The sequence below is a fragment of the Parasteatoda tepidariorum genome, chromosome 10 (genome assembly GCF_043381705.1).
Source record: "Parasteatoda tepidariorum isolate YZ-2023 chromosome 10, CAS_Ptep_4.0, whole genome shotgun sequence".
Taxonomy (NCBI): domain Eukaryota; kingdom Metazoa; phylum Arthropoda; class Arachnida; order Araneae; family Theridiidae; genus Parasteatoda; species Parasteatoda tepidariorum.
In genome coordinates, this window is record NC_092213.1 from 31,806,907 (window position 1) to 31,832,230 (window position 25,324).

Consider the following 25,324-nt stretch of genomic DNA (forward strand, 5'->3'; position numbering starts at 1 on the left):
CTAAATAAACATACCTTTTTTCGACGGATGCGGATTTCTGATCCTCAAAATGTAGCTTCTGAGAAATCTAACTTTCGAACTATTTAGCTCAAAATTTGTATTTTATCATTAATAATTACATTTTTTTTAAATGATGTGAAAAATTTGTATACCTTACAATTCAAATTTTTTTCGATTATTGTGAAATAAAATAATAATAAAAAAATATTAAATATTCGAATCCCAGCGGTGGCTGGGTGGTACAAATTCTGCTCTATGTTTACACTGACCACAATGCTGACATAAAATATCCTCAGTAGTAGAAGAATCATGGATTTTAATCAGGGCTCGAAAAAACTCAGAAATTTTACCCGTCCCCGAGGACGGCTTGTCCAACAATGTACCCGTCCTCCTTTGAACCTAACCCGTAGCTTCTAAATAAATAAAATATAATTTTCGCTTATTTATTACAAACATTTATATAAATTGCACAATGAATTAGTAGTTACTAGGATTGCAAATACTAGGATTACATTATACAGTAATTAAAGAAATACTAGGTTACTAATAATAACCTAGTATGTATTTCTTTTATGAAATAATTTAAGTGACAAAGGTCAAGTTATCTGGAATGTCAATTTATTCGAGGGTACTGCGTTTTTTGAATGAATCAAATATGACGTTAGTCAGTTCCACAATTAAGCCAATGATTTACGTAGGTTTCTGCACAGAAGTCTGAAAGGGGTTTTCCATTTAGGTAGATGTTTATAATTGCGTTTAACGTTTCTTGCTTAAGACCAGTACGTAATGTGTTTTTTGTAAATTCATTGCTGAAAAGCCCCTTTCAACTGCTGCAATACTCCCAGTCAGAGAAAACATCAATTCCACAATGCGCAGTATGTTGCTATATTTCTAAATTAGAGAGTCATTTTAGAAGTGAGGCGCTAGACTCTTGTAAGATAACAAAAATTGGAAATGTAACACGAACATTAACGGGAAAATGGCCGTCCGCGCGGATGTCGGATTCAAGAAATTCGTTGTCCGCAGGGAATTTTTGACCACCGAGGACGGGCGGACGGGTTGTTTTTCGAGCCCTGATTTTAATCCTTTTGCCGTCGTGGGAGGCTTCTGTGATTTTCCTCCCCATGTAACGAAAATGGGGGTTAGTTCCATCAGAAAGTCTTCCACGAAGGCTAGTTTGTCCCAATACTTAAACCAGAATCCCTTGTCTTCTGGGTTTGGATCAAAATTACAAGGCTACGGAGTTACGGAGTTGAACATTGATAGTCGCAAACTCAAGATTGGGTAGGCTGTCTAACGCTAGTTATAAGACAAAATAAAGTATAGGCAAGTATTGCTTCCCTGCCATATGCTATCATACTGGGGTATAATAAAGTGTGATCAATGAGCATTGCTTTTGTGCAATATAATCATGACATTCGTTGAAGAAAATGTAATCGACATTGCTTTCCTGCAATGCATCATGATACACGATGAAGGAAATGCTATTGACTTGGATAGCTTTTTTTGAATGAGAAGAAAACACCGCGGAAACTTAATTTTTATTACTGCACCAAAATCAAGTTTCACGCGATTATGGGGTACTAGTCAATTCTAGTTTCTCATTTTTATTCAAATTAATCAGATATTTAAATGTTATTTTGAACATACAACAATTGCAACGATCGGCATCGTCTTTATGCAATCCGTCGAAAAAATAAAAGTAATGATTAATAAAATGTTTTTTTTTCCCTTTTTCTAATGTACATTTGTGATTATTTTCTTTACAAATAATAGCAGGTTAAAATCAATCAACATAAAAAAATTTCTTAATAACTTCCTTTCAATTCTTCCATTTCTTAATAACTTCCATAAAGCTTTTTAATAACTTAATAACTTTCTTTTCCCATTTATGCCTTCAATTTGGATTGCTTATTTCATGGACGAAACCTTTCAATTATTATTATTACCACTCATTTTCTGAGGAAAAGTTTGACTCTAAAAATCATTGGTATCAAAATATCTACCGTATTTAATCAAAATTGGGTAAATTTGTTTTGTATATCATTATTTTTAGCTTATTATTATTATTATTATCGCAAAAGGAATCTTTCGGACTGGATAAATCCTTGGTAAAACCTAACTGCTGTCGCAATTACTTAAATAACGTGCAAACTTTTAATTTTTAAAATTATTATTTATTATTTGTGTTTATTCTATGAGAAAACTTTAGGGCTTGAACATATCTTGGTATCACCTAGCTAGTACTCAGGGGCCTGTCTAGACATTTTGTGAAAGGTCCGTTTTTGTAAAAGTGTCATTCACATTCTTTCAACCAGGGTCCAGCTTTTATGAATTTGTGCAAATAGGGTCCTTATTGCACGAAACTTTTTCAAGAAGTTTTTAAATTGTAAATAGATACAAGATTATGCTCAACACTGTAAAGTTATAATTTAAGGAAATTAAATTTTCAAAAATAAACTGCAATTGCTGAGCAAATTAGAGATGCAACATACAAATATTTGGTATTTAGCCTATACTGCTGAATGCTGAATAATCATTTCGGACAAATAATCGAATCGTCTGCCAAAGACAAAACTTAATTCGTTTACATCCATCTTTCTTTTTTTTTTTCCTTGGGAAGGGTTTATTCGATTAACAAAACAATAATGAAGATAAACAAATTTGTGAAGGGTCCGTTTTTATGAAATGATATTTTGTGAAGGGTCCGTTAACGGACCCAAATTTCTTCTAAACAGACGCCTGGTATTGTATTTATTTAAATGCTGTGTAAACTTTTAATTTTTATAAATATTATTATTTGCGTTTATAATAATTCGAGAAAACTTTAGGGTAAGAGTATTCCTTGATATCTTTAAACTAATATCGTATTAATTTAACATAGTGTAAATTTTTAATTCTTTTAATTATTATTTGCGTTTGTTCCACGAACTAACTTTTGGGCTTGAAGATTCCTTGGTATCACCTAACTATTATCGTATTTATTTATATAGTGTGAAAACTTTTAATTTTTATAATTATTATTATTTGCATTTATTTCACTAGAAGACTTTTGGAATTGGAGATTCGTTGATAGCATTTAACTAATATCGTATTTATTTAAATACTGTATAGACTTTTAATCTTCATAATTATAATTATTTGCGTTTTTCTAAGAAAAAAAATTTATTGGTTTGATGAATTCTTGGTTTTAAGGTGTCCAATATCATAGTTAATTTAAAATTGTGTAAATTTTAACGATTATTATTATTATTAGAGTTAATTATACGAACACGTTTTTGGACTAGGAGTGTCTTTGACATCAAAATATCCAACATCGTATTTAATTACAAATTTCTCAATGATCGTTTCTGAAGAATATGGAAAAAGAAAATTCTCGAAACTTTTCCTATAATTCATATAATTTTGTTCTCTTATATCACATCTGGTCTCTGTGGCGATGTCTGAAAGTAATAAAGAATATTCATCCAGTTGATGCACAGTGCGCAAAAATTAAAAACAGACCACCCTAAATAACTTTTGATCTAATGATCGGATCTTCCCGTTCTAGGACTCAATCTTAATGATTCGTAGGGGTGATCTCAATTATGCCAATTAATTAGTGCAGACGATGTAAGTTAGGAAATCAGACAAAAATACGTACTTTTTCTGAATAAAGATACCTTTTTTTTCCGTCGGATTTGGATTTCTGATCCTCAAAACATACGGGTTAGCAGCACTCTGGGAAATATGGTCCCAATAGTTTTGTCAGGAGAGCGGCCCAAATTTTGGACCCTTTAATGTAGATTTCACTTTTTGCGTATTTCGTCATATCTCAGGAACTTTTAAAGCTAAATTAAAAAATTTATGTTCACATTTAAGAAACTCGCTTATTTAAAGACAAAAAATTTTTGTTCACATTTATGAAACTCGTTTGAGAAATCGAACTTAAAAAATACGATTCTTTTAAAATTCGATTTCTTAGAAACTATTCAACAATTTTGTTCCAGTTTTGTATTTTCCATTTAAAATTACAATGTTAAAAATCGATGTTAAAAATTGCGTGCCTTACAATACACAGGGGTGATTGTGAGCCCAAGTCAAAATTCCGGAAAATTTCTTGAGTTGGAAAAAAAAAACAGTTTAAATTGAAAAATTAGAAATAAATTTAAGCAAGTTTTTTTTCCCTTTCTCAATATTTCTTGGTTTACTTAAAATATATTTAAAATTTTACACATTCCTATACCATTTACACATACCTATGATGACCTGGAGAAGCAATTAAAATTTACAAATATGTCTTTCTTTCTTGAGTTTATGGTTATAATAATTATTTACTGATGGAAAAAAAAAGGATATTAACCATGAATATAAGCTTGTAAATTATCTGGCTCTCCCTTACAAACAAATAAAATAAACTGTGTTTTTAAGTTCCACCTTTGAAAATGTGATTTTCGGAACCTTCTGCGATCAATGATTTTTTTTAAACGTCTGGACCTTCGACCTCCGGAAACTTCCGGATCACTGTTAGCGAAAAATCCGGAAGTCTGGATTTTTTCCGGAGCACAATCAGCCCTGATTACAAAACTTTTTCGACTGTTATTAAACAAATTAATAAATATTTACTAAAAGTTATATTTTNATGCTTATAATAGATCTCAATATCTCAAGAACTTTTAAAGCTAAATTTTAAAAAAAAATTGTTCACATTTATACAACTCGTTTCTCTAAGGATAATTTCATGCGAAATATAACTTTTAGTAACTATTTATTCTTTTTTATTATTTTATTTAATAACAGTCGAAAATTTTTTGAATTGTAAGGTATAAAAGTTTTTACAGTGTTTTAGAGAATTACGTACTTTAATTTGTAATTGTCAATTTAATTTGGAATTTTAAGTGGCAAAATATAAAATTTGAGTGAAATTAGTCAAATAGTTTCTGAGAAATCGAATTTAAAAAATAAGATTCTTTCAAAATTCGGTTTCTTAAGAACTATTCAACAATTTTGTTCAAGTTTTGTATTTTGCTATTTAAAATTGCAACGCTTATAGTGATGTTAAAAATTGTGTGCCTTGCAATTCAAAACTTTTTCGACTGTTATTAAACAAAGTAATAAATATTTACTAAAAGTTATATTTTTCATGAACTTATCTTTGGATTAAACGAGTTTTATACGGAAAAAAAAATTGAATTCTTAAGCGAATTAAATTTTTTTTTAAGTTTGCTTAAAAAGTTTTTGAGATATCGCGGTATACGCAAAAAATAATAAAACATTAGGGGTTCCAAACTTGGAATCGTTTCCGTGACCAAATAATTCGAACCATATTTCTAAGATTGCGGCTACCCCCTCTTTCTTGGGAGACAGAAATCGGAATCCGTCAGAAAAAGGAATGTTTATTCAGAGAAAGTACGTTTTTGTGTCTAATTTCTTAAATTAAAGTATCGTTTGCAGTAATTAATTAGCATATATTGAGATCAGCCTTTCGAACCTTTAAGATTGAGTCCTAAAACGAGAAGATCAAAGGTTATTCAGGATAGTTCGTTTTTTATTTACCGCACTGTACATGAAAGTAATATTTGATCTAAATTCTCCACAGTTTTTTTAATGCATTTTCTCTCCATCAAAAGGCCATCATCAGTCATTCTATATTTATCAAAGGCTTAAGTTAGAGTGTTAATTGACACCGAAGTCATGAGAAAAAGAAAAATAATGCCACTATTATTTCACCTTTTAGGTAATTGTGTAATGATATCTCGGTCAAGCCACTGTCCGCATCAATGAAAAATCGGGATCAGCTAAAGAAAGAAGGATAAAATAATAAAAAAAACAGTGATACACCCTCATAAATTGGATGGGCGTGGTTAATGGTATCTATTCTCCCACGAAGCGTTTCTAGGCCGGTCACTATCAATTATATGGAAAGGTCAAGTCAAACTCTTTTTCTTCTCACTCTCTTGCTCAACCATTAGGGTGGGCATAAGCATTTCCAGATATTATCGATGACAAATTAGACATTGTTGGATTTATGATAAAATCTTACAAAAATATGGAATTTATTTATGATATTAAATCCAAAAAAATATGTATAACGTTAATGCCAAAAAATTTAATATTATATAATAATTTTATGGCAGGTGTTGATTTGCATTTTTGAGATTACGACTATCAATGTTCAACTCCGTAGTTCGGTAATTTTGAACCGAGAAGACAGGATATTCCTGAATCAAGTATAGAGATTAAATAGTCTTCGTTTAGAAGACTTTTTGATAGAACTTAACCTTATTTGTGTTACACAGAGAGGAAAACCATGAAAACCTTGCATGGTTAGTTTGACGACTAGGACCTGTATGATTTTAACCCATGATACGTCTATCACTGAGGATATTTTACGTCTGCAATTTGGTCGGTGCTTGCAGGGAGCAAATTTCGTATCGATCAGGCATCGCTGGGATTCGAACCTGGTTCACCTCATTGGGAGGTGAGCGCTCTACTTCCTGACCCCCACGACTCTTATTTTATAACCGGCGTTGAACAGCCGATCTAATTCTGAGTTTACGACTATTAATGTTTAACTCCGAAGTCTCGTAATTTTATTCCAACCCAGAAGACAGGAGAATTCTTGGATCAAGCATTAGGACAAATTCGACCCAATTTTGAGTTTACAACTACCACTTTTCAACTCCGTAACCTTCTAACTTTGAACCCAATCTAGAAGACAAGGGGACTCTTGGATCAAGCATTGGGAGAAATTTGCCCTCGTGGAGGACTTTCTGATGGAACTAACCAGCATTTGCTTTACATGGAGAGAAAAACCAATAAAACCTCCAACGGTTAACCTGAAGGCAAGGGGATTCGAACCCATGATCCGTCTACCCATGAGTATATTTTACGTTGTCACTGTGGTCGGTGCGAACCGGTTGCTGAATTCAAATCAACTAGTCATCGCTGAGATTCTTCATTCACTTCATCGGAAGACAAGCGCTAAAACCATAGCTCTTGGCAAAGGGATTTTATTTGATTTTATTATCGTCGTTGAACAGCCCATCCAATTTTTTGGTTTAGTGACTACTAATGCTCATCCCCGTAGCCTAATGGCAAGGGGACTTTCTTTCCTTTTTTTCTTTCCTTTTTTTCTTTCCTCCAAGCCCTGAGCATGTACCTAGGTTATGAAATTGCAAGGGGACTCTAACCTATGATCCATCTACCACTGAGGATATATTTCGTCAGCACTCTGGTTGGTGCAAGCCGGGTTCGGAATTCTTATGGATCAGCCATCGCTGGGATTTGAACCCGGTTCACATCATTGGAAGGCGCGCTCTATCCCTTGAGCCCCCATGGCTCACTTCAAGGGGATTTTAATAATTATTCATAAATCAACAGCGTTTTTTATTAGTCCTTCAATTCCAAGCTCTCTTCCAATACGAGTGAACTATCCCCCCCCCCCTAAATCCCACTTTGAATAAATTAGGAAAAGTGTTAGAGTAAGGATAGGAAATATCGGGCATCGACCCTTAACCTTGAAAAATATCAATATAAGTAATATCGGACAAGTGTATGCTTATAATAGATCTATATGAGCAGGAAAAGGAAGTCTCTATTATTGTTGAGAATTCATGTAAGCATTTAATAACCTGTCTTCTTCACCCAGTTTCTTTACAGTACATTTTTGGATATTAATTTCATTTTTTCTTTCGAAATTAAATCCTGGAAAAGTTTATTATTTACTTAATTTTAATCCTACTGTAAAATGGACTAAAATTGTAAGAGATAGATGCAACAATTATTAGCATGGTTAGAGAAGCTTTTGTGGAAAATGAGAAGAGCTTGAAGGAATTTCTACTCATAAAAAATTTTACAAATAAAAAATTGATTACAAAAGTATGTTTAGCTTAATGAAAATAATATGTGCTATGACAATGATACCGATTAATTATTGTATATTAGTATTTTGAATTTTAAAGGAAGAACAAATAAGTGAAACTAACTTTTATCTCGATACGATATGACTTAGGCATCAACTATAGAAATTGTGTTATCGGAAGTAATTCTAANTATATATATATAAAAGACACATTATAAAGAATAATTTTTACCTTAGGATAATTGTTCTTTATTCAGAAATATCGCTTTAAATTATACCAAAAGATGTGTCCTGAGGAACACTTTTGGTTTTTTCCCATTGATATTTTTCTATTTAATGTTATTTTTATATAATTTTATTATTATTATTTGTGTTTATATATATCATAAGAAAACCTACCGCGCAATTACTTGTTAGACACAGAGAAAAAGTATGGTCAAAATTATCAGGATATGGTAAAATTTAGGGTTTTTATAATTCTATGGGAACACCAAAAGCCTTGGTAATTTTTACCGAAATGCTTTGGTAATGACTTTGGGAAAATTAGCAATAAAGTAATGTTTTGGGAAAATTAGCAATAAAGTAATGTTTGTGATAAAATTTGGTATCGGTAGCAATATTTAGTAATTTCATCATGATATTTTAGCGCATGGAATGAACACTATTTATTTGATTGAATTTATTTATTAGGTTAAATTTATTTTTTAGTTTCCAAATGTGTGGTAATTAAAATTATAATTTTGAGAACAAGAGGTTAACCGTTACCATATAAACAAAAAAATGGCGAAATGAATGATTCAAATGCCGTATATTTTGGGTTTTATTACATGAATTATCGTTTTTATTTATTATTATTTTTTTTAAAGAGAAATGTCATTACCATACAGTACGTTAATTTTACCAGAATTTATTTTCAGTGTGGTTAATTTTTCATGATTCTATAAATCTATTTTAGTAATTTTTTCCCTTCAACTCGAGTGAAGAGTGAGCTGGCATAATTTTTTTTTACTAGTAGTATTTTTCCAATTATAACTATAACATATCTGAATTATCCCAAATTCTTAATTTAAGCAGAATAATAAGCTCATTAGAAGTTCCAGTATCATATGATTATCATCACCGAGACTTATTATATTCATGGAATACATGACCTTATTTAAAAATAATTTCTGAAGATGTTCAACAAAACTCATTTTATAAACAATATTGGTAGTTGCATGCTAGCTTATCATTATCCCTCATCTTAAAGAAAGATTAATTTACTGTTTAGAATTCAGTTTTCTAACCTCGTAAGCTATGACAGTTTTTAAAGATTCATTTCACTATGGGATTTGAATGCAGCGCTATTCATTCACAATTTTAACGATTAAGCCTATTAGGATCCAATATATCTTCTTTTATAATCGCAGTAATTAAGAAACTCTTATCTATGAGGGTCACTTAGCTAGAAATAGGTTACTTATTGTACTTTCTTTTATCTTATAAAAATTAGTCTGTGCAATTAAGTGATAGTGATAACTTGTGTGTTTCTTAATAAGGTGATTAGGATAATGAGTTGCATGATTATTGTTTTGTTTTAACATTGTAGATAGATCATACGATTACCGAATTTGCTTTTGAGTTACAAATTATCCATTTATTTCGTTAAATATTACTCATTTTTTGTTGGCAACAGTCTAAAATCAATGATTTTTTTTCTTTTGATAAATTAAGAAGAAAGGATAATGTGGGGCAACGATTATTCTTACTTTGTTTCAAAATTGTCTTCTTTTAATTGTTTCGATGTATTTAAAAGATTTTGAACCAATCATGCGAAGAAATGTTTATTAATAGAAAATATATTCTACTATTTCGATTATTGCGAACACAGTCATAGTAATTACAAAACTCCATAAGTCTATAAGGGTCAAGTAAACTGGTAATAGATTACTTCACTGAGAAAACAATTCTGGTAAAATTACCGTACTGTATGATAATGACATTTCTGGTTATAAAAGTCAATTATTCTGGTTAATAAAACGAAAACTTACGGTATTTAAATCATTCATTTCATGATTTTTTCGTTCATATGGTAACGGTTTACCGGAAATTTGAGTTTTCGAAATTATAGTTCCCGTTACCACACAAAATTGAAAGGTAAAATTATAGTTCCAAAATTATAGTTCTTCAAATATGTTTAGAGGCAATGCGCTTTAATATCGTAAGTGAGAAAATAAATTTTAAAATTATTATATTATGTTTTTATAACATTTATAATTTGACACATTATTTTTATCAGTTTAAAATGCAATTAAATTTCTAAAACTACTAGTTAAAAAATAACCCTGATACGTAAATATAATAAATAACAACTAATAAAATAAAAAACTTTTATTGTTAAAGGAAAAATTAAAAAATGGAAGATGAATTTGTTTCATGCTCGAAATATAAATAGTAACAAAGTATTTAATTGGTAAACCATTTAATTTGCAATTGAATTAAAAAATATTGAAATAACATTTTCTGTAAATTAGATTAAAGAAGACGAAGTTAGTACAAATTTGTGTTTTTGTTTTATAAGACAATAAAAAGCTAGAAAATCGATTTGCAAGAAACTTAAATGTTTCCTGCGAATTAGATTAAAAAAATATGAAAGTAGTATAAATTAAAGTTGTTTATGTTTCACAAAATAAATTATATGAAACAAATTTTTTTTTTCCAAACTTTTCAAGTAATATTTTTTCAGAAAATTAGGTTAAGGAAGATTAGAACAATGCAAGTTGGAAATGTTTTTGTTTAGAAAAAAAAAACTTGGCGAACAAAAATTAATTTACAAGTAACGTAAATGTTTTCAGCCAATCAGATTTTAAAAAAAATATGCATTTCAAATTAAAGATGTTTTTGTTCTACAAAATATATTACAGCAAACAGAGTTGATTTAAAAAAGTTTTTAAGTCATTTTTTTAAAAATTTTATTTCATTTATTATCCATTGACAAAATGGGTTTTGTTTTGGGTTTGATGGCGTGCGCATCTTATTTTATATCCGTCATTGAACAGTCGACCCAATTTTGGGTTTACGACTACTAATGTTCAACTCCGTAGCCTTGTAATTTTGAACTAATTCAGAAGATAAGGAAACTCCTGGATCAGTATCCCCAGAGGTATTGATTTGTTATGGGAACATGGAGGACTTTGCGACTCGACAGATTTAACATGCATCAGTCAACATTTGCTGCACGGGGAGTTTTCGGCAGGCGACGATCGAACCCACGAACTCTTGGACATAGGTCCAGTGCCCTACCAACCAGGCTATTTCGGCCCTATCTTATTTTGACGTCATCACACTTTTCAACTGTGTTCAAGAGTAATAGTAAACAGTGCGCATGCGTCGTCATTGCATTCGTTGCTATGGCGACTGCTGCTGTTGGATAATTTTTTTAGAATTCTTTTTTTCACTTTTAATTTTGTTTTGCATTAAGTTGGTGAGTTTATTTTATTTTAATTTGCGTGCATCTTTATTGCTTTTTGCGCAGTATTAATTTAAAATATTTTTATGTTCTTTTTATGATTAACTTATTCATTTATTTATTGTTTTTTATTTTTTGAAAATTATATTAAAAGAAGATGATGGTAGTCCAGATTAAGGGATTTATTCTTTTGAACAATAAATGGTAGTAAACAGGAGATATCAAACAAAGAATAACACTAGAAATACTGAGACATTTATCTCTTTGTAGTAAAATTTTATTGGAACATTTCAAATGTTTATTAGTTTCTTTATTTAACAACTACCGCCTAGATTTTTTGTTGCAATGTATTTTTATAACTGCTCCCTTGTTTCAAACAAAGTTTATTACAATATTTATGACATCAATATTTTGAAGAAGCTTTAAAGATGCAACAGAAGTGTGTGTCAAGTGTACCACAACGAATACGAAGATCAACAAAAAGCAGGAAAGGACACGCACTAAAAAATCGCCTTCTGATATCGTTGGTTGGCCATCAAGAACCTTTTTTTTGGACTGTTAGGACAACCAGATCGCGACATTATTACTTTCCTTCTAAATATGATTTATTTATGAGCATTTGCTTCAAAAAAGTTGGTGAAATGTAACTTCTTTTTGTTTCGTAAACACGATCATTTCGTTACCTGTTATTACATTAAAACAGAGAAACCTAAATACTGAAATGAAATTAGAAAATTTCGCAAAATTTTTTTTTATTAAGTATTATTTTTTGAAATTTAGTGTTTGTTTAGCTAATTTATAAAAAAACAACTAAAAATGATAATAAATAATGATAATCTTTTAGTATTCAGCATGAACTGTGCTAGTTTGAACAAAATATTGGATTTTATGGCGATTATGGGGAAAATTCAAAACTTTTCGCGAAAAGAGTCTGAGCTTAAATTTTTTAATTAAATGATTTTGAGGAAAAACTCGAAAATATTCGCCAATTCAAGCAAAAGAGCTTCAGATTTAGATTTTAAATTAACCGATTTTAGTAGAAAACTCGAATGCCTTCACCAATTCATGCAAAAGAGCATCAGCTCGAGTTTTTAAATTAAATGATTTTGTGGGAAAACTCGTAGATTTTTGCCATATCAAGCAAAGAGCCTCAGCTTAAGTGATTTAATTTGAAGTGCAACTTTTGCTTTAAAATATTTATTGTATCTTGCTAAAAAGAATTTTCAGGATTTCAAAAACAGAAAAATAAATTAAATATTTAAAAAAAATTATCTAATTTTTTTAGAACACTGCCAAAGTGGCAAGATTTTTTTCGGCTATTAAATTAATGAATTATTATGATAATATTTTTTTACATATTAGGAGCCTAAAACAACGCTACGCTGTTGCAACTTTTCAAGTACTAAAAAATATAGTCACAAATGCTTTTCTCTTTCCAAAAGTGTTTTCTTCAAAAGAGCATTTTACGCCGCTTTCATAGGACCTGGGTAGCCTGGTTGGCAGGGCGCTGGACACACGTTCGTGAGAACAGGAATTCGAATCCAGTGTGGAGAAGACTCTCCGTGTAGTAAATGGTGACTGGTGCACGTTAAATCTGTCGGGTCAAGAAATCCTCCATGTTCTTATAACGAATCCATACCTCTGGGGATACTGAACGTTCTCTGCTTCAGCTCAAAATTACGATCTGTGGATGGATGTATGCATGAATGGGTCTGCCCTATAAACGGGTGTGACTTATGGGTGTGGTAGAAGTTGAATTCCTGGACATAGATGGCGCCACTGGAAAAAAGAAGTATCGGACCACTTGCCTTTGTGGCCTACGACAACAGCAACGCCATTTTCATAATTAATACCGATCGTGCTGAGTTAAGAGGGAGTTAACTCAATCTAACAGTCATGAATAACTCTTACAGTTTCATAACAATCATAAAAATAACATAATCATTTGATAAAACGTTATTTCATATGACGGCGGAACCTTTAGAAAAACAGTATGGTTGCATTGTTCCAAATTATTTTCTAAATATAACTATATTGATTACAAAATAATTAGACAAGCTTAAGACTTTGTTTCGTAAGGATGCAAAAAACTATTTTCTTAATAGAATAGGAAAGAAAAGAATCTACATTATCAACTGAACGTTTGATACTTAAAATTATGACTTATTATATCCCTAAAAAAGTGCCGGCTTGAAAAGAAAATGTGGCTTCCTTACATTGTAACTCAGTTTTAAAAGAAGAAAAAAGTGCTACAAATAAATAAATAAATGGACCACCCAGAATAATTCTTGAGTATTCTTATATGCTTAGGACTCACTTTTAGTGGTTTGAGGGGATGATCTCAAATATGCTAAATAATTAGTGCAGATATTTTAAGTTGTGAAATTAAGCACTAAAACATACTTTCTCTGAATAAACATACCTTTTTTTCGACGGATTTCGATTTCTGACCAGCAAAATATACAGAACAGCCGCAATCTGGGAAATATAGTCCCAATAGTTTGGTCAGGAGAGCAACTTCAAAGTTTTGACTAATTAATCTTTTTTTTTCTTTCTTTTTTCTCCCATGAGCTGCACAATCAGTCATCCCGATGAGCAGACCTAGTGCGTTCTCCAGAAGTGGTATCCACTCTTTCAGGATCACCACAATGGGTGAGATACCGTTGGCCATGTTAATTTGGACGTCTAGTTTCTGCCACACTAGATGGCAGCACTGAGACTCTATTTGGATGCTAAAGTGCACTAGGAATTTTAATTTTGCCGGAAATGCCGAGAGAGCCAATAAGGCACTCCAGGGATCTTTTACATGCCGCATCATACGACATGGCCGCTGAGGATTTTCTGCATCCCGAAAATCCGGTGTCTGGGTCGGGGATCGAACTAGAAGACTTGGGCTCAGAAGGCCGACGACAAACCAACTGCGCCACCCAGCCACAATAATCTTATTATTTGCATATTTCAAAATATCTTGAGAACGTTTTAAGCAAATTGAACAATTTTTGGACGTTTGACGTTCAAAAATTACGTTTATCTACAGATAATTAAATACAAAATGAAACTTTTAGTAAATATTTATTATTTTTTGTTATTTTATTTAAGAACTATCGAAAAAAATTTTAAATTGTAAGGTATAGAGTTTTTTCTTATATTATTTTAAAGAATGCAATTTTAAATGGCAAAATACAAAATTTGAGAGATTTGGTCAGATAGTTCCTAAGAAATCGAATTTTGAAAGAGTAATAATTTTAAAATTCGTTTTCTTAGGAACTATACTACTAAATTTGCCGAAAAGAATATGTTTATTCAGAGAAAGTACGTTTTTGTAACTTAAAATGTCGTCTGTACTAATTAATAAGCCCATTTGTAATAACTCTTTCAAACCTTTAAGATGGAGTCCTAGAACGTGAAAATCCGATCTTTCTTTGCAAATGTTTTTAATCAAAGCCATTACTAAAGCTATTGCTCGTGTAATGTAGGAAGAAAGAATTAAGAATACTAAAAATTCTTTTAAAAATATTCTTTGAGAAAGTTGAGACAGATATGCATTTTCAAACCAAGACTTCATTTGATTCAAATAATAGCAGTTGGAGATTTATGCAGAAAGTTAAAAAGGCCTGTAATTACGTAGGGCACCATGTGATAATCATTAACCAATCCGATTCACTAATACGATTATCTGTAACTTTGAACAGATCTGCAAGAAGAGTTTAATTCACGCCGTTGTTTAAGAAGATTGGAGTTTCTTTTGTGTCTGCTACGTTTTTTTTTCTCTCGTAGCGATCTAGCATACGATCTTACTCACGAAATTTCACCCTCACCTATCACAAGGAGTGCAATATAACGTGCTATTGACCTTAATAGCACAACGCCAGGATTCGTCTTTTGGTACATTACTGGCGGATAACAATAGAGCGTCATGCAATATTATTCTTTTTTGCGAATGGAATTAATCCGCGTGCGTTTAGAAGATAATGATGGTGCAGATGCAAATGCGTCTAGAGCTGTTTAGTATTGTCGTGTGGAATTGTCTTGACTCTTTTTCTTTTCGCCTTTTTGTTCTAGAATGGCTTAGACGTGTGCGGGGCTTTAAAGATTGGCAAATCCACGAAGCAAGTATAGTCAGTTGTAAAATCATTCTTTGTTTTAATGGAGTTATTTCTCACCTTTCGGATTTAATTGAGAGTATCTTCGTTTGAAGAAATAGAACAAAAAGAAAAAACTGTTTAGAACTTTCGTCTGTTTTGAGTTAAGTATTGTACTGGAATAAAAATATAATTACTCTGTTTTGATTACTAATTTTCTTTTACTATTAAAACAAAATATTATCGTCTCGACCTTTATTTTATAAAGAAATAAAATCCTTTGGTTACAATTAGGAATCGATTAATCAGGTAATAAGAAATAATGCTCTACACTCTCAGGGTCAACGGTACAATATGGTCCGTATTACACAATTACCGCTTTTATCTCACTGTCTAGTTTATATCCATCAATCTGAAGCTGGATGAACTTCTAGACCCACTTGAGTTGGGTACTTAATACTTTTAGTCACGTCACACTAGAGCTGCACACTGGGCTATTGGCGACTGTCGGGGAAACATTCCTGAGGATGATCCGGAGACAACATTCATACGTCACATCCCGTTTTTCAGGGAAACACCTTCTCACGCCATACATCCATTCGTCGAACGTAATGTGGACCTGAACCAGAGTACAATTAATCTCAGATCCAGTACCCCCAGAGATATCGTTTTGTTATGGGAACTTGAAGAACTTTGTGACGTTGACAGATTTACCGTGCACCAGTCACCATTTTGTACATGAGAGTCTTCGGTCGGCGGGGATCGAAGTCACGACAAATCAGACATGGGCCCAACGCCCTACTAACCCGACTATTTCAGCCCCCACTTGAGTTAGAGACAGCTCCCTGTCTAAGGAGGCCTCTACCCCCACCAAGTTGGATTCCTTCAACGATTTATGAATGATCCTCAATCCATTATTGCGAGTTCATTCTTGTTCAATTCAATATTTTCCTGTGCAAAGTTTTTATTTAGGTTTCCAACCAAACGCATATTTTACTTATTATTCTCCGGGGCTTATGAGCAATTTCTCAATGAAATACCACTTTCTCTGCTTAATTCTATGTACTATTGGGTGATTCCACAGCTGAGTGGACATAACAGATTATTATTTCACTCTGGTTTTATTATGAATAGAGTCGAATGTAAGCTCCTTGAAGCCATTAGTTGGTTGATTTAATAACGACATGCAGTTTATGAATATAATGCTTTGGGAGCAATGATGCTGAAAGGTGTCGTCGAGGTCCAAGTGACAGCAATGCTGTTCCAAGGGGCCATCAAGTTCCACGTGGGATAAATGTTTCTGAACGCATTTAGGTCTCCTTAGTAGATGCATTTGAAAGAACGAAGCAGTGTTGGTTGAAGTACTTCATAAATTTACTAAAATCGCTATTTTGCTAATTTTCAAAAAATTTTGTTATAGGGCTTCAAGAACTAGATCTTAATTGATGAGAAAAAGAAAAAAACAAACCTGATAATTTTTACAACTATTGCATGTTTTGATACAGTTGAATAAGAGATGTTTTCGTTTCCAAACTTTAACGTATCTTTGAAAAAAATAAGATAAGAATAGCTAACAAAATTAATTTATTCCCAAAAATTACGCATAAACTGGTTATTTTTTTTATGTAATTTTAATGTTCATCCTTCAAATTTATAAACAAATTTTCAAATCACTTCTAAAAAAAATGTCCGCCAGAGATGTGAAATGAATCCATAAGACTTTCCATTTTGACCAGATCAATCTGGAAAGTTATTCATACACCATCTATGCAGGATAAGCATGTAGGCTATTTCCATACCAACAACGAGCTACAAACTAACATCCAGATCCATCTTATATGTTGTTGTCGTCGTGAATTAAGGCAGAGTTTTCTAGTGACGTCATCCATGGTCAAGAATTCTACTTCTACCACACCCATATGTCACACCCGTTTACAGGGCTAGAAAATTCATACCCGTTCATTCATCCACAGATCATAATTTTGACCTTAACCAGACAACGATCAATCTCCAATTAAGTACTCCTAGAGATATTGATTTGTTATAGGAACAATGAGGACTTTGTGACCCGACAGATTTAACGTGCACCAGTCATCATATGAGTCCAGCGCCCTGCCAACCAGGCTATCCCGGCCATCCATCTTATATTGCAGGCAAATTAAAAAAATGTTAACTCAGAATGCAGGATGATGTCTTTACATTAATCTAGTATGGAAACTAAAGGTTTTAGACCAATCAGTTTTAAAGTTCATCATGAAGACCATTTCATATCATTGGTTATACGGTATTTCGTAAAGGTGTACGAAAGGTCGTTTAAATATTGAGAAGATTTCGAAGGGTCATTTAAACGTACAACAAATACTTCTATCTCGTTAGGTTTACGTCCATAAGTAACCACGTGCGGCTTTACCTTTTGTTAATAAAATTATTTTGTCCAATTAAATATTTCATGATTCAATAGAAATTATCAAAACTGAATCTTGTAGTTTATTTTGTATTATTTTAAACTAATGTATTCTTATTATTCTGTAGGCTAAAAAGATTGCACTGCGACTTCAATATTTTGAGCCAACTTCCTTATGATTGGTCATCTTCATCATCACTCTCCACACTTACTCTCTCGAACAATAATCTAATAGAACTTCCCGTTACTATATGGACTTTACAATCTTTAGAAATTTTGAATTTACAAAAGAACAGAATTTCTAATATTGGTCCATTGCCAAATGGTGCTGCGAGTCATTTAAAAGAGCTTAGGTTGTCATGGAATAGATTGTCTGGATCTTTGGATTTATCTCCTTTAGAGGTAAGAGATACTTTAAAAAAATGTTTTAACCTACCAAGTAAGTCAAGTTCTGAAAAATTTTGACTGGGATATTGCAGATATATAATTTTAAATGATTATTTTGCTATGGTGGTCAGAAATATTTTGATTTAAGTAGATACAAATTAATAATTATACGATTCACCAAATAAGTCGAGTTTTGAGAAATTTTGACTCGGTTATAGCAGATATATAATTTTAAATGATTATTTTACTATGGTGGTCAGAAATATTTTGATTTAATTGTATACAAGTTATTAATTATGCGATTCACCAAAGAAGTCAAGTTCTGAGAAATTTTGACTCGGTTGTAGCAGATATATAATTTTAAATGATTATTTTACTATGGTGGTCAGAAATATTTTGATTTAATTGGATACAAGTCATTAATTATACGATTTACCAAACAAGTCAAGTTCTGAGAAATTTTGACTGGGTTATTGCAGATATATAATTTTAAATGATTATTTTACTATGGTGGTCAGAAATATTTTCATTTAATTGGATACAAGTTATTAATTATACGATTTACCCAAGAAGTCAAGTTCTGAGAAATTTTGACTCGGTTATAGCAGATATATAATTTTAAATGATTATTTTACTATGGTGGTCAGAAATATTTTGATTTAATTGGATACAAGTTATTAATTATACGATTTACCAAACAAGTCAAGTTCTGAGAAATTTTGACTCGGTTATAGCAGATATATAATTTTAAATGATTATTTTACTATGGTGGTCAGAAATATTTTGATTTAATTGGATACAAGTAAATAATTATACGATTCACCAAATAAGTCGAGTTTTGAAAAATTTTGACTCGGTTATAGCAGATATNAGTTTTCAGTTTGTTCTACGTGACTTTCAGTCTGATTTGCTCTCAACAAAATCCAACATGGTGGTCAGAAATATTTTGATTTAATGAGATACAAGTTAGTAATTATAAGATTTACCAAAATAAGTCAAGTTCTGAGAAATTTTAACTGGGTTATTGCAGATATATAATTTTAAATGATTATTTTACTATGGTGGTCAGAAATATTTTGATTTGATTGGATACAAGTTATTATTTATACGATTTACCAAATAAGTCAAGTTCAGAGAAATTTTGACTGACTTATTGCAGATATATAATTTTAAATGATTATGGTGGTCAGAAATATTTTGATTTAATTAGATACAGGTTATTAATTATTCGATTCACCAAATAAGTCAAGTTCTGAGAAATTTTGACTGGGTTATTGCTGATATATAATTTTAGATGATTATTTTACTTCGGTGGTCAGAAATATTTTGATTTGATTGGATACAAGTTATTAATTATTCGATTCCCCAAATAAGTCAAGTTCAGAGAAAGTTTGACTGGGCTATTGCAGTTATATAATTTTAAATGATTATTTTATTATGGCGGTCAGAAATATTTTGATTTAATTAGATACAAGCTATTAATTATTCGATTCACCAAATAAGTCAAGTTCTGAGAAATTTTGACTGGGCTATTGCAGTTATATAATTTTAAATGATTATTTTGCTATGGTGGTCAGAAATATTTTGATTTAATTTGATACAAGTTATTAATTATACGATTCACCAAATAAGTCAAGTTCTGAGAAATTTTGACTGGGTTATTGCAGATATTTATTTTTAAATCTTAAAGGGTAGACTTGTTTTAAATTTTTATTACCTCTTAATTTTTTAGTGTTATTAATACTAGTGCGATAAATTGTGACAAGATTTTTTCAATGATACAAATACCTTATTTTAAAGCTCGATGACGAAAAGTTCCTAGTAACATTTTTGGAAGGATTGAGATTTTCAATGCTTTTGTATCAGAAGTTGCCTTTTTTATGTGTGGCAAGTTTTTTTATGTATGCATATATTGAATCTCATGAAAAAAAAAAAAAAAACTATAAGTGAGGTTTTGTTTACAGTTTCTTAAATAAACCACGGTCTCTCTAATCGAAAAGTAGATTAAGTGTTTTGAATTAGTTATTTTTCCTTATTACTTTTTTTTCACGTGACTCAAACTGCGCTTATTATAAGTAGCTTTAAATATGAGATATAAATTGCTTCCTTGTTTCTTCCTAAACAATAACAGTATATATAAATCTGTGATTCTGACAGCTTTTGGAAATTGAAAAGTTTCCTCAATTAATGCACCTTTTCCAGTTCATATTTTTATTGGCCAGTCACCTCTTGATCCTATTAATCCGTCTAATTTCAATACAGAAATTATTATTTTTTCAGGCTATTTGTGGTTATTTTATTTTCTACTAGCTGTTGCCAGCTCTGAAGTAGTTTGATTTCAATTTTTACTGTTTTTAAGAGATATCCGTGATATCGTCAAAGTTCTCTGTGTATTGAATTTTAGTAATAATTTTAAATCTGTGAGGCAGCCATTAAATCACACGAACCAACATTAAGTATGAATTCGGTAAATTTTAGAATAGTAGGTAGCAAAAATGTTAAAATTATTTTCCTTCCGATCCACAGTGGGCTAGCATCCAAGGTTTCGTGGCCAAAATTAGTATTTCAATAACATTTATTTCAAAATTTGGGGGCTTTTATTTAGAGGTTTTTATGTGCAGGTAAATTGAATTCATAGTTGAATTTTTGAAATACACTAAAAATACCCCCCCCCCCAAAATGGCGGCTGAAATATGGCGAGCAAAAATAAAAATAATAATACAGTACGTTTAAATAATTAAACATAGCAATGGAAGTATAATAATTTTCGTAATTTTATATTAAAAATGAAAAGCAAATTATATTTCCGAAGTAATATTACAGAATAAAGCGAAAACAGGAAAAAAACATAATTTTTGTTTTTTGGTATTTTTAGTCCACCTGTGCAATACGGGTAAAATGTTACAGGTTTTTTCGAAAGAAAAAATATCGAAGAAGACATCAAAATTTTTTTTTTATCTAATTACCTCGTGGAACTTTTTGGAACTAAGTTTCGAAAGTCATTCAAATATTGTGAAATGTCAAATGATAAGATATAAACTATAAGTTTGTCAAGAGAATTAACTAATCCAACAAATTGAAGCATTGTACTATAATTTCAGACTAATTATTCTGTAGACTCATTCAGACTAATTACTAAGGAATTTCAGACGAAGGAAGGAAGGACATTTCAGACTAATTACTCTCAGACTAATTATGTAATAGTAAGGTGAAATTCCTATATATATTTCTGAAATAAAAATGTAAAAGTTACATTAAAAAAATTCATTACATTGTACTCTTGTCGGTTCAAAAAGTAAATTATAATGTTTGGAATGATTATGAATACTTAATTTGGGCTATATTAAAACTGCCTACACATATTTTAGTTGAAAATTTAATTTTCGATTTTTGGCCAAAGATCGTGGTCTTCTGGCCCACAGTGCGGTCGTAAGATAAGATAGAAAACTTTTTATGTCTAAAATTTTTTCATTCATTTTAGAAAGGATAAAAAATAAATCTTAATTATTACTTCGTAATTAAGTTTTTATTTCGTTAAAAATACAAAATTATTCTAAAGAAATACTTAACGTATAAATAATTATTTAACTCTACTTTAACTATTACTTAAGACAACATAACAAAATGAATTGTTATAGATGGTTATAGCGTTGCCAATTTGGATAGAGAAATACCCGTGTTTTTCGAGCCACGTAAGAGAGATAAATATATAGCCTATTAATTGATTCTGTATGATGTTTTGATTAAGCTAAGTGTTGTAATTTATTTTACTATTTTGAACTTTTTTGTACGAATTATGTTAAAATTGCTCTTATATTCCTTATCATTTACGATTAAATGCATCAAAATGCGTTGTGAGATCTTCCATTATGGACCGAATTTGGAATCTCATTTCAACATAATTTCTACAATTGGGTACTTGTTCGAAACACAAGTGTGACTGCGCTGGGAGGTATCCAATTAAAATTTGATCAAAAAAATATTGATGCAGCTTGACAATAAATCCAATCCTTATAGCTGTAAAGTTAACACGCCATGCACAACCACGTGATTAGTACCCGATTCATGGAGGATAATAAGACATTTTTGAATTTTATATACTATTATTTAAATAAAGTCATCTTTTTTAAAAATTTTAAGGCTATTAATATTTTTGTGTTTATTTTATTATTTTAATTGTAATATTTTTTTGTAATTGTAATATTGTAATTGTAATATTAATAATATTTTTTTTTATTTTTAAAAATGAAGTGAAATTCAAAAGGTAGTTTAACTAAAGATTCCATATTATATACTAAAAAAAGTGAAAATTTATTTTGACTGCCAATTGTGAACCAAGGGGTCGTGGAAATTAAAATTCCACACTTTTTCTATTCAATCCATTTCATTTAGATTATGGCAATGAAGTTAGCATTGCGCACAAGCTGCCTTCACTTCCAAGACAAGTTACTACCCATCGATCTGAAATATGGGTGGGTTTTAGTTTTCACTATCGAACCCCAGTTTTTCTCAATAAGTCAGTGCCTTTAACCACTGAGCTGTATTTTTTGATTTAAAAAGCAATGAGTTTTAATAGTTTATCTATTTAAAACAGAGCATTTTTTTAAAAATTAATTATCAATTAAAAAGAATTTCCTCCATAAGCATTTTGAGTATAATGGTACAGTAAATGTTATGAAAACATCATGATGGAGCATCAGTAAATCATCATTTAACGATTATTGCACTTTAACAAATCTTGTTAATATATTAATTGTTCAATACTCGCAACATAGAGTAATATTACTTGAAAAAAAAATCCTGGTAAAAGTATCGTACTGTAACGGTATACGGTATTTAAAATATTTATTTGGTAGTTTATCCTTTCATATGGTAACGGTTTACCGGAAATTCTAGTTTTTAAAGTGCTATAGTTCTTATTACCACACATTTAGTAAAAAATAAAAAACTGAAAAGTAAATTTAACCAAATAAATGGTTTTTATGCCATGTTCTATGTTATCATAATAAAATTATCAAATTTTACACCTTTTAACAAATTTAATCACTTATTATAAAACCATATTTTATCATAAATTTTACCAAAATCATTACCAAAGCGCTTCAGTTAAAATTACCAAACTTTTTGGTGCTCTCATAAAGATAGAAACACGCTAAATTTTACCATAATCTGGTACTTTTACCATATTTTTCCTTCTCAGTGTACTTATTACTAAGCTTATCTATAATGTAAGATTGAATTATTTAGGAAACATAAATTGGCTTTTAAAACTTGAGATTTATTTAAGATAGGTCATTAACCCGATCTTCACAGAGATAAAACTTGTAACAAGATTTCATTCAAAAGCGAATTCCAATTTTACATAAAAACATTGTTTAACAACCATTGGAATTTAATTTCACTTAGGAGATACAAGTGTGCTATACAATTAAGTCTCTTGTTGACAATCAGCTCAGTTGGATAATGAATAATTAGTCTATTACTAAAAAGCTCATTATGTTATTTAAAACGAAATTGTTGAATCCTCACCTCTTGACGTACTAGAAAGATTCAATTTTTATGTTTATATTATAAATTTTTAAATTATATTTATGACTACTATTATAAGTTATGTAATTTATTAGTTGTATTTGTTTCCTAAACTAAATTACAATAAATCAGTTATTTATTATCTTGCATTCGATTGAATTCAAGTAGTTGAGATTAATAGAACAATGTTCAATAAATGCTAAGTCAAGTGATATATAAAATTTATTTCCTGATGTATTCCAGAATGAAATAATTAATTTAACTATTTCCGGCAAGTGTTCTACTTAAAACTGGTTTCTTTTGGTTTTCTCCCTTTGTCAAAACTATTAAAAAACTAGAAAATTTACAAACATGTAGTAGCATTTTTAATTTTATGAAGTTTATGTATTCTTAGCCATACATGGCGCCACTGAAAAATAAAAAACGTGCTTTTATGCCTTAAATTTGCTTGGTTTCACCAAGCAGACTTGCTGGTTAATTGGCAAGAACAACAACTGCAAGCTTGTATGCGGAAAGCCATTCCAGATCTACTTTAGCGATATCTAAATTTTAATACTGTGATATATCGTCAGGAAATAACGGTATTACATAATGCATAGCGATATTTTTCAATTTAATTAATTTACATTGCTTTTACACTGGACGATTACGTCAATTACAATTGCAATAACAATTACGTCAGATAGTATCGTATTCCAGGATTATCGTTGTCGATAATACTCGCGATATTATAACATTCGATGTTTCTTATAGATGATAATAGTTTCGATATTGTTCTGACGATAATTATCGTTTGTTTGATATTTATTGTAAGACATGCGATAGGTCATGAGAATACTTTGTAAAATATTTGCGATGTTTAAAGTTTCACATAATTCACGTATATAATTTCATGCATTTGATTTATGTTATAGCTGTATTCAAAATCTAGAACAAATATTCTTTCATAGATTGAATTTACAATAGCTGAATTATATCCAATTTTCAATCTGATCGATTTTGCCCTAATATGTCAATCTATTTTATCGGTTCGCCGCCCTGAACTCGAACTTTCAATTAGGAAATAGATGGTCTTGAACTTGAATCAAATGTTCATTAATATAAATCAGAAAAGTGAAAAATTAAAAACAACAGGTGTGTTTTTTATTTTGTTTCAAAGCGAACAGGAAATAGAAAACGATCCGTTTTTCAAAACGATTGCTTTCCACTGATTCATGAATCCGGTGTAAGACGATGCATTGTGTTTGCTGCTTGTTTTCTCAACTTTACTTACTGTTTCAGAACACATTGATCGTGAGCGAAGCTCTCGAAATAATGAACGTAAATAGTTTCTCTCGATGAAAAAAAAAGTAAATAAAATATAAAAAAAAAGAAATCAATTTTATTTCGGGCGAGAAACAATAGTTTCTTCTTTTTTTAATCTTTTATGTTAAAAGGCTATCGAACTCTAAATGTATGTCGATTACTTGAAGTAAGAATAATATTCATTGTGTTCGTTGGCTTGAAATTTATTATCTTGTTGATTAAATTTTAATTGGATTTTAACAGCAGACTTGTCTAGGATATAATAATAGGTTATTCTTAAGTATTTATAAAAGGCTTTTAATCTCCTTCAATTAATAGATCTTTGA

The 25,324-nt window shown here is 30.6% G+C and overlaps 1 protein-coding gene across 1 annotated transcript in view; it reads left to right on the forward strand.

Annotated features, from left to right (window-relative positions):
* The window catches only part of LOC107437232 (PH domain leucine-rich repeat protein phosphatase), a 63,519-nt gene that overhangs the window by 4,016 nt on the left and 34,179 nt on the right, over window positions 1–25,324 (forward strand). The window contains exon 3 of the mRNA XM_043043284.2: window positions 17,906–18,179. Within this exon, the coding sequence (XP_042899218.1) occupies window positions 17,906–18,179 (274 nt within the window). The remainder of the gene's footprint in view (window positions 1–17,905; window positions 18,180–25,324) is intronic.